Consider the following 11,223-nt stretch of genomic DNA (forward strand, 5'->3'; position numbering starts at 1 on the left):
TTCTGGCAAAGAGTAGTCTGGACTCTGCCATCTTTGGAGCAAAGTTTTGATGGTGATATCATGCCAAGTATGAGATAGTAATGAAGAGATATTCAGGGTAGGGTGTGAACTAGGAAGATCAGGCCAGAATAAAGCCCCACATAAGCTGAAGGTCAAATGACAAATCAATCTACAGACCACAACCAAGAAAAAGGTCCAGAGTCCAGATGGTCAGGGCAAGAGGTCAAAGAGTTATCAATTATCAGATGTCTGAAATTGGGAGTGACTGTTGGTTTGCCCCAGTTTCTTTAAGGTGCTATATCTTTGGAGGGCACAAAATATCCTGTGTAGAGAGGCCAATAATCAAGTAAAGACATTGGTAATGCCCAACTCCGCTTCACAGTGTCCTACTGAGACAATTGGCAGACAACGGTCATGTTGCTCAGCCTCCTGGCATTCTTTGGTACAAATTAAATCACAGAAATGACACCCACTCTTTCTTGTTCCAGAGGATGGCACTATGAGCTATACAGAAGGTCCTCTCTGGATCTATCCCATCTCACTGAGAACTTGAACCAGCTGTGGGAATCCAAGCCTTCCTGTTTGACAATGACTGAGAAACTTGCTGAAGTACAGTAAACTGTAAACGGAAAATACCTTCACTAGAAATCAGCAGCAAGAGAATAACAGACTACCACCTTTGGGAGCAAATAAGCAATCAGGAATCCAAAAAGTACCAACAGTGGCCAGGGAAGATAGCAGAGGGCCACAAGCAAGGAGGGGTACACCGGAGAACAGGTACCAGAGCTGCAGGCTGAGTGCAGAGTCATTGCCTTGGACAAAGTCTCCTCCTGCCAGCAGCCTAGTGACTTAGCAAGACCCTGTCTCAAAATACGAATTAATTTATTGATTGATTGATTGATTGATTAAATTTTTAAAAGGCTGGAGATATTGCTCAGTTTAAAGGCCCTCAGGTCAATCCTCAGAAACATACGCCCACACACACACACACCACCTGCACGCACTCCCACCAGAGGCAGGAACTTCTGCTTGGGTACCAAGAGGAACATGAGACTGGAAGAGGCTGAAAAGGGGGAAAATTCTAGCTGAAAATGGCTGGCACAGAAGTTGGGGTGGGGAATGTTCTTGATGAATGAGCTCATTTTGATTTGAAAAAATTATGTAAAAATCTGCAAGGGCTAGGATAGAAGTGGCCAACACAAGCCAGTCACCATAACAGACTGGATTCCAATGGAACCAATAAAGGATCCTCAACTTGGACATGGGAGGTCACACTTCCTGATGTCCTTACTTGGCAAAGTGTTTATTTTTAGGTCATACCCTCTCTATTTTAAACCCTAAGCTTATATCCCTATCATTTTTTGCCTATCAGTTTTATTTTTATAACTTTGCACTAAAAATCTATGAGCTCATTTTTTGTTATATATGGATATAAACAGATTTGACAGAGATAGAGATAGGAAGCCCTGTAGTTAATCACTGAATGTATGTAGTGATTGTTTCAGGTAGTGGTTTCCAGATTCTATTTTTATTCTTTTTAAAATATTTTTCTGTATTTTCAAAGCTTTTATAATAATGTGCATGTATACATCAATAAACAAAAAAAGTAAAAACATAAGACTCATATCTGCATACCTGTGTTTACACCAACATAATTCACAGTAGCTAAAACATAGAAGCAACCCAATGTCCATGGGTGGAGGAAGGAATAAGCAAAGTATGTAGACTGTTCATGCTGTGGAATAGTATTCAGCCAGAAAAGCAAAGAAATTCTGACACATGCTACAACATGAGTGAACCTCGAGAATGTTTTCTAAGAGAAATAGGCAAGCCACCAAAAGAAGTATTTTATGATTCCATTCCTATGAAGTCTTTAGAACAGTGAAAACGATAGTGACCAGAAGTAGAATGGTAGTTGATGGGCAGGGAGGAGAGGAAGAAAAGGAAAGTAATGCCTAATAGGTACAGAGTTTGGGTTGCGTAAGACACAGAACTGCAGAGATGAATGGCGTTGATAGTGACACAGCAGGGTGAATGTGCATAATACCATTGAACTGTGCCCCTAAAATGGCTAGGATGCTAAGCATCAGTTATGTGTATAAATAAGACTCATCACACCATCGGCAAAGGCAGAGACTCACAGGCAGTCACAGCCAGAAGAGAGTTTCAGGCTCCTTCCCTCTCCAGCATCATCCCTCCCTGTCATCTCCTCCAGGGATCAGCCACAGCAAATGACTCAGCATTTCCCAGTACCCAGGCCTCTGCCACCTCCACACTCATGCTCATTCTACTCTCCCCTCCTGAAATGCCCTCCACCTCCTGGAGGGCTCCTACTCACCCCTCAAAGCCATACTCAGAAATTCTTACTTCTAAGAACTTGGCCAACTCTCCCAGGCAATGCCATAATGGCCCTCTAAGTTACCGTAGGGCTGGTTCCAGTACTGTCCCAGTTCTTAGTATGCTATACACAATTGCTATACACAATACATCTATTTTTAGAACTGTCTATCCTAGAGCATTATGAGTCTATCAAAGGCAGAGATAGGGGACCATATTTTACTCTTCCTTTTTTCTCCCATTTCAGACACACTGACAATTCAGTTTTCCCTGCAGTGTTCCTCCAAGCAACCCCTAGTTCACCGCCCTTCATTGAAGTCATTTGTTAGGTAGATCTTCATGGATAAAATTGTCTCTTCTCTGGATCTTCCCAAGCTGTCTCTCAGCCAGTGCTAAGGAAAGGTTGGATCTGTTTTATCACGTGTCCCGAAGCATATCTGCGTGTTCTTGGGTGGCAAGTCCCTCACAAGGACATCTACATTCAAACATTCACTCAACAACAACAACAACCAAAAATGTGATCACCTATTTTACACCAAGGGCTTCTCTAGGTGCTAGAAAAGTACAAATGAACATGAGAAACTTAAGTCCTGTTCTTAGACAGCTTCAGTTCTGGTGAAGAGAAGAAATAAACTCAGAAGAAAGAACTACCATACAGCCATAAATGTTCTGATGAGAATTCCAGTTGGCTGGCCCAGTAAAGAGCTACCTGGATGTCTGGAGGTGCACACCCTGAGAGCTGAATACCAAGGAGGAGCCAGCCATGTGGCAACCTAGAGGAAGGGCAATCCAGAAAGAGATGGAAGCTAGGTGCAAGGCCCAGAGTAGGTTCAAGCTTGGAGAAGTCAGAGAACCAGTTGAGGCCCAGATGGCCAGGCCATGATGCCTAGAGGAGGGTGGATGGTGAAGGGAAGAGCCGGGAAGATGGAGGATGTGTAAATCCATCTAGGGCCTGGACTCTGTTCTCATGAAATGAGACACTACCAAAGGGTTTTAAACAGGACAGCGCCAGAGTCAGATTTACATCTCGCGAGGATCACTGCTGGCTGAGGGGAGAACAGTCTATGAAGACAAGGAAAGAAGCAGGTCAATCAGCCAGAAGTGTGGTTCTGCACAGGGGGCAATTTTGCCTCCTGGGGGACATCTGACATCTGCAGACACTTTTCTGTTATACAACCGGGGACAGGGTTGCTAGTGACATCCAGTGTGAAGAGGCCACGTTGCACTAATAAGCTCCCCACAACCAAAAGTGACCCAGCATCAAACTATCAATATGAGTGAGAAACCTTGAGTTAGGAAGTGGTTCCCCTGGTCCCAGCAAGACTGGAGGTCTGGATCAGGATGGAGCAGGAAGCCCATATGTTGAAATACTGAAGGATTTTCTAATATATTTCCTTAGATTTCATGTGGACCCCTTTCAGTCAGGGAGAGAACTCACGGCCTCATTATACCAGAGAAAGGGTCTGTTTTTGGCTTTTGATTTTCAAAGCCTAGCCCTCACAGAGAAGAGAAAGCGTGTTAAAAGTTTGATCATACAGAACCAGGGTACCACCTGTATGAGTGACTTTCCAGTGACTGGGACTAAATACCTGACACCCACAATTTAAAGGAGGAGAGATTTATCTGGTTCACAGTTTCAGAGAGTTCAGTCCATGGTCAGCTAGCTCCACAGCAGAAATGGCATGGTGGAACGGCGTGGCAGTGGAAAGCTGCTTAACCTTTGGTACCCAGGAAGAAGAGAGAGAAGGAAGGAGCCAGGGACAGGAATATACCCTTCCAGGTCACCCCAACCCTGTGACCTGCCTCTTCTGATCAGGCCCACCTCCTAAAAGTACATTCAGCTAGCAGATTTATCCACTTACAAGTGTAGCACCCCCATGATCCAATCACCTTTCAGACATCCCATCACTAAATGCATAAGAATTTCCAGGGAAATTTTAGATCTAAATCATAACACAGAACCATGTTGCCTTGGCATGAACCCTGTTTTCATGCACCAGCATAAGTTAGAAAGACTATGACTTAAACCTAGCTCTGCCACTATTTATCATGCAATCCATTCTCATTTCTCTGAACTCCAGCTTTTAATCTACTCAAAAAAGAAAGCAGGCAGAAGAAAAAAGTGGCCCGTGCCTATAATCCCAGCACTGTGGGAGGCTGAGGCAAGAGGACTGCAAGTTCAAGCCTAGCCTGGATAATTGAGAGATTTAGCAGACTTTGTCTCAAAATTTTAAAGTAAAAATTTTAAAAGGCTGGAGATATAGCTTGGCTATATATGGTGAAGCCTGGGTTCAACCACCATACCACACACAAAAAAAGAAGAAGGGCAGGGAGAAGGAGGAGGAGAAAGGGGATTCTTACAGAATTACAGGGCTTGCACATGAGATACTCTATATACAATTGAGACATGGGCACTAAAGAAAAATGAATTACCTCCCACTGCTAAATATGCTATATATCCTGAAGCATGACTTAAATAACAGTCACTGAATGAATGGATAATAGAGGTCTCTAGAAAGGAAAGATCATCTCTAATATATAAAAACCCTAAAAACTCCAGAAGTAACCAATATGGACCCTCAGATCCATTGAGTTCCACAGGCTGGGAGGAGCCTGGGGTAAAGTGACCTCCAGGCCACACCCCATGGGGCCCAGCAGGGACCACCTCACCAAGGACTGTTGACTCGAAACACAACGGCCTTCACCCATTCTCCAGTAGCAAACATCTTCTCTTCCAGAGGTAGACAAGGAAATCTAGCAAACCATGTGAAACTCCCCATCAATAAAACAGAAAATGTAGATGTTCCTGTAGACTGAATGGTTGTATCTCCTCACGAAGCACAGTGCCGAAGCTCCAACCCCCCAGTGACGTGGTTTGGAGCTGAGGCCTCTGGGAGATGGATAGGGTTAGGTCAGATCCTGAAGGCAGGACTCTCATGACGGCATTAGTGCCCTTATAAGAGGAAGACAGGTGGGTGTCTCTCCGAGCATGCACAAAGAAAGACCAGATAAGCACACAGCAACAAAAACAGCTACCTCTAAGCCATGGAGAGCACCATCACCAGGCTTTTTATGGCCAGAAGTTGCAAATCAGTGGCTCAAGAGGCACCACAATCTTCCTTATTCTGCTGATATGTTTGTTTGGGCAGCATAGGATTTCTTAAAATGTGACCCACCATTGAAAAATCAGGAAACTTTGTTTAAAATTCAGATTCCCTCACTGGGCTCACATTCCTACCTGGCCACAACAGGCTGGACCTGAGCAGCAGGTGCCCTCAGAGATGATCAGCCCAGTTAGCACAGTCCCCACCTCTCCCCCAGTGTCCCTGGCCCAGCCTGTTTCTCTTCTTTAATCCTATTGAAAATTCATGGGAATCCAAGCCCTCTAAGACTAAGCTTACCCTGATGCTCAGAAGTGTTCTGTGTTTCGTTTTTTTACTTCCTTCTCTTGTTTTATCACTATATTCAAAGAAAACTTAGGAAGAACACATCAGATACTTTGCTTCTCTCACAACTCTCAACACAAGAGTACAAAATAGATCATCGATGTTAGTTGAATGAATGAATGAATGAATGAATGAACAAAGGACTAAATGTCTCACCTCTGGGATCATCCTCCATACTTGCTCTTTTCCCCCTAAATGCAGACTTTTGCCCTTAAAAAGATAGCCTAAAATGAATATGGATGTATAATTTTTAAAAACACTAAAGTCAGTAAGTACATTTCTATTTCAGTTTTCCATGGGTTGAAATGGAAACAGCAACTCTGGGTAATGATAACGAACCCCAATGTCTGGCAGCAAGATGAATTGTAGAGCCCAAGATACTGAAAATGCCTCAAGTTAAGATCACCAAGCATCACCGGTGATCTCTGAGGGAATTGTGGAAAAGAGGATAGGGGCCCAAAAGTGAGAGACAGGCAAATGCTGCTCTGACTCTCAACAAGGGAAAGAAGTGACAGATTGCCAACTCCCAAATGGAGAATGTGATGTTGCTCTCAGACAAGGATCCTGAACAGATTTCTAAGGGGACACTGAGGAGCACCTGGATGGGAAACAGTGTCCATACGGAGCCAGCACGGGGTCACTGAGAACAAATTCATGTCATCTTCTCTCTGCTAGGACTCCCAGCCTAGTAGATTATATTTTTTTCTGCAAAGTATTTAGCTGCCACTCCCTCAACCTGCTATATATTTAAATACAGCAAATAGATGGAGTGCAATGAGCAGCAAAAAGGGCCAACTCAGCCCTTGGGATACCTTAGGAAAGTGTTACAGACAACATCAAGGAGGTGGCAATTGTTTTCTTTCTTTGGTCACATCTAGAAAATTATGTTTAGAACTTAATGCCAATCTTAGAATAAGATATTGGTAGATCTTTTGGAGGCTTTTTTTTTTTTGGTGAAGCCTCTTAAAATCATAAAGCTCTCATCAGATTTCTGGCATCTGTTGCAGAACTGCAAGATCTGGCTGGGCTTACACTCCTAATTGGCAATAGCTGGCTGAACCCAAGTATGGCTGTCCTCTTCCTTTCAGGTGGGACCTGTGATATCAGGTCCACCACAGATATCATTACCTTCTTCTGTTGCCCTCAGTGAGGTAGCAGCCAGTGGCCACAGATCGTCTCCCTGGTCGCCTTCATTCATTTATTCTATCACCCAAAGATGTTGGATTTGCAACCCAAGATGCAGCAGATCTGGAGGGCATCAGGAATGGTAAGTAGTAGTGAAACATCTTACATAAGCAAAGGAGGTTAATCATAATCGGGGGTGAGGAGCAGAGGCTCCCAACAGCCAGTGAGCAGCCATGGGGAAGAAACAGCTGTCTTGTTCTAACTCCCAAGGGTAAGAAACTATACAACCAATAGGCAGAGGAGAGAAGTGTATAATGCAGCACTAGGAATAAAGGAAAAAAACATGATCCCAAGCCATCCAAAGATAGACTATGTGGGCTTTGGAGACACAAGTCACCAGGAAGATACAAACATGGTTTACTCCTGCATCACTGGTAGGTGACCAAACAGATTCAAATATCTGACAAGGCAAGAAAAGGTGTGAGTCTAAAAATGTTGACAATAGAAAAAATTCTGTTTTAAAACATTCTCTTTTGTCAAATCAGTAAATGCTTCAAAAGAATAAAAAGGAATAAATCAACTAAGAACTCAACATAATTTTTAAAAACCAGAAGCTCCCCTCACAAAATGCACAGTAAAACTGTCTGAGAAGACTCTTTGCATCCAGTTGGCCAGATGGCACCAGGGGAAAAGGTCCCTGGCACTGGGCATTATTGTAAGTCACTGGTCAAATACTCTTCAGAGGCAAGAAATAACAGCCACAGGATGGGACCTCCCCGGTAACAATGGATACCAGCAAGAGGCAGCAGTCCCTAGCCATGTCCTGCCATCTGCCACCGACATCCATCTTCCAGGGACAGCGTCGGGCAAACAATGTGTCAGGACCACCAGGCCAGGGTGACACCGGCCTTGAGACCTTGGGCAAGTCACTGAGTATGGTGGCTTCCATCTTCCATCTGTGGAACCAAGCTCTTACCAAGCTTTCTGCACATCATGTGAGCTGATGGTACCCAGGAATGAGCCTGGAGACAGTACACCCCTGTGCACACATCAACAGCTATGATGATGATTAGCAAACAGATTCTGTTTTCTTTTTACAGTGCTGAAGATTGAAGCCAGGGCTTTGGACATGGCAGGCAAGCATTCTCCCACTGAGCTATACCCCAGCTCAACAAATAGAATTTTGAAAGCAAAGATTTCAGAGGGTTTCAGGTACAGCAGTATCCTGACCTAAATCTTATGGGTATCAGCTCCAAAAGAATAAAATTAAACTCCTTCAACCACAATGCAGAGAAATTTAGAGTCTAAAAGGCACAAGATCATTTGGACAAATTTCCTGATGAAATTCACTATGGAGTACTTGCTGATTAGTTGTTAAAATAAATGTAAAAAGTCCAAAAAAATAAAAAATAAAAATAAATGTAAAAAGTAAAACATAAAAGAATTAATGCTTAAGCAAGTAATGCCAGAGCAATTAATGCTTAACTGGTCCTCAGGTAGAGCAGACTGGCCCAGCAGTAGTGATTTTTTAAAAATGAGAGAAGCACATTTTCTACCAAACAATACTTACAGAACCCTAACTGTCCAAAACTCCATATCCCTTCTCTGTTGTGGCATTTTCATGGGGACCTCAATTTTAAAAATATCAGGAGCAGCTGAATTGGTCTTATAAAACATAAATTCCCTAAAAAATTATATATTCAAAAACTGTAACTAAGCTTCTGTATTGAGCAGTTGGATGAATTTAAATCTCTGATCACCAAAGGACCTGTTCCTAAATACTCAGCAAGGCTAAAACATTCTAAGTCCCTGTTCTTGACATTGAACTGAAAACTAAGGAGGATGCCATCGAGGAAGAGGAGAATTTTTCTGCTCCTTTCCTAAGGTCTATCCTGAGGCAATCAACATGCCGGGTTTGATCAGAACTAAAAGAAAAAGGAGTTGGAGAGACAGGGACCAAAAACAAAGCCTCCTGGGCATCTGCTCTCCTCCCCAAGTTTCCCCAGGGCCTAAGCTTAAATAGCAGCTGGGGTGCCCAGCCTACCTCCATTCCCAGTGAGCCACCCAGCTTCCTGGATCACCCACTTCAGCTGAAGCAGGTGTGGCAGTCTCAGGTCTCTTGCACCTCCACAGTCAACCAGCTCAACAACCCCTAGCTCAGCTCGGAGCCAGGCCTCCATGTACACTTGCAGACGCATGCTGTTTTTACTCTCTGGAAGAGACCACAGCATACCCCATGTCGCAGCAGGGAGAAACAGGACCAGAGATAATGAATTCCAAGAGCCATGTACTGGCTTCTCCAGGGTACACAGCCTCCGAGAAGGGAGAGCACAGTGCACGGAGCTTGAGGCTTCCCTTGCGGAAGCGGAGCCCCTGAGCAAAGGAGGACATGAGAAGCCCTTGTCTAGGCTTAGCACAGATTCTCCCAACCGCCTTCCACTATGCAAGTGAGCACCTTTCCCTATTTCTCCCAGCCAGCATGCATTTAGGGTGCAGCTCCAGAAAGAAACATGTGCTCGGTGGCCCCAGAGCTGGAGCAGGTAGCCAGAGGTCACCTCACTCTCCAGGCAGACTTCCCTCGGGCAGCACCCAACCCAAACTGCACACTGAGCTGTTGGCTTGAAACCAAAGCTGCTGACCCTGAACACTGGTGCGCAGAATGATGGGGCTGCACACGCCGGTGAGATAATACATTTTCTGCACTGCACTCTCTCTTGATGCCTAAATGCCTGCATTAGTCTGGATCAATATGCCCTGTACAGTTAATCCATGGCAACCCAGGCCAAGCGAGAGACACCGACAAAGAGGGCCGCCTGAGGATGCTGCCTCCCTGAACACACGCGTGTGAATTCCAACTCAGAGAAAGAGGCCCTGCAAAACCACTACCACCAACAGAAGCCAAAAAGGGGGCAAGGAGCACCCTGTAAAACATACACATCCATATCGAGAGGCTTTTTACCGCGGCAGGCATGGGGAGGAGGCAGGCTGGCCAAAATGGCTTTAGAGGACTTGCTGCCACCAAGATGATGGAGTAGCCACGACACTCCCAAAGTCAGGCGTAGGATCCTCCTCACACCTGCAATGCAGAGACCGCTGCCCTTTCTCTACTCCACACTCCCAGCCCAGCGCTATCTGGGGTTGAAACCAGTCTGGACTTGTGCGGCTGCCACAGTTCCTCTCACAATAAGATTATTGATGCATAACAACATTTCATGATGACAGGGAGGAAAGAGGAAAAAGGGGAGGAAAGGCCAGAGCAGGAGAAAGGGAAAGGGGAGGAGAAGGAAAAGTCGGTTGCCTCTCACCTTTTATTTGGGCTTCATATTCAGCAATGATCTCTTTGTCTTTCTTGAACTTAGTTTGAGATGACATCTTCTGATGTGGCCAAAGGAACTGACACGCTGTTTGATTTATTTCTCCTTTTCTTCCCCAGTCCTCCTCAAGCCCTGGGAATCACAGGGCTCTGGTCAATTTCCCAGGTTTAGGGGCTGATCTCTTACTGGGCTGCAGAACACGGGTAAAAATCCTTCTCCTTCTGGGAGGAAAATCTCTTTACTCGCGCAGAAATGGCTCTAGAAGCTCGCTCCGGTCAGCTCTTCTTGCAAACGAATCACTCTAGGAGTCGGTAACCTGTCCCAGATTTCCAAGATTTTTCTTCTCCCCCCAAAAATAACCAAGAGCACTCGCACACACGCGCGCGCGTGCACACACACACACTCACGCATGCACGCACACACTCATCCAGACACACTCACACACGGTCGTAATGCGCACACACCCATCCACACACATACACACTCTCAGGCATGCACACCCGCTCGCTCACTCGCGCGCGCACACATCCGCGAGAGCCGCGGCGCCTCTGGGTGGTGCAGCCAGCGCCCAGCTCGCTTCTGACGGCTCTGCTGAGGAGATGGTCAGGTTGCCAAAGCGCCAGTCATCTCGCATCCTCCCTCCCTTCGGCGCCTCTGCTCTGATGTCCAGGGAGGATCAAAGCCAGGAGAGCGAGATGGAAGTTTTCCTGCTCGCTCGACGCTGAAGCCCGGGTGAACTCAGGGCCGAACTGCTCGCCCTGCAGGCTGGCAGCTCCGTTGGCGCCCTCGTCACTAGACCCCGCCCCCAGGATTTTATAACAACTGACACATTGTAGCCTACAGGAGAGCAGAGCTCTCTGCAAGCAAAAAAGGGAAGAGACTCTCACAAAAGGGAGGCGGCAGGAGAAGAATCAGGGCTGGGCAGGCCGGAGAGGGTCCTGCAGATTCCAGCTACTAGCAATTGGGTCAGGGGTTTTTCTTCTGAAAACCAAAGAGCCTCC

At 45.6% G+C, this 11,223-nt stretch overlaps 1 protein-coding gene across 3 annotated transcripts in view; it reads right to left on the reverse strand.

Moving 5' to 3' along the window:
* Positions 1–11,016, reverse strand: part of Srgap3 (SLIT-ROBO Rho GTPase activating protein 3) — a 226,136-nt gene extending 215,120 nt beyond the window's left edge. For 2 of the 3 annotated variants that reach the window (XM_004835262.4, XM_004835261.4), the window contains exon 1: positions 10,214–11,010. In XM_004835262.4, the coding sequence (XP_004835319.1) occupies positions 10,214–10,280 (67 nt within the window). In that variant the 5' untranslated portion in view covers positions 10,281–11,010. Of the gene's footprint in view, positions 1–10,213 lie in introns of all 3 variants that reach the window. The other variant, XM_004835263.4, reaches the window with a different exon arrangement.
* Positions 11,017–11,223: the final 207 nt, after the last annotated feature.

This window comes from Heterocephalus glaber, unplaced genomic scaffold (genome assembly GCF_053883595.1).
Source record: "Heterocephalus glaber isolate CG9 unplaced genomic scaffold, H.glaber_assembly_v1.0 deba00000122, whole genome shotgun sequence".
NCBI classification, from domain to species: Eukaryota; Metazoa; Chordata; class Mammalia; order Rodentia; family Bathyergidae; genus Heterocephalus; species Heterocephalus glaber.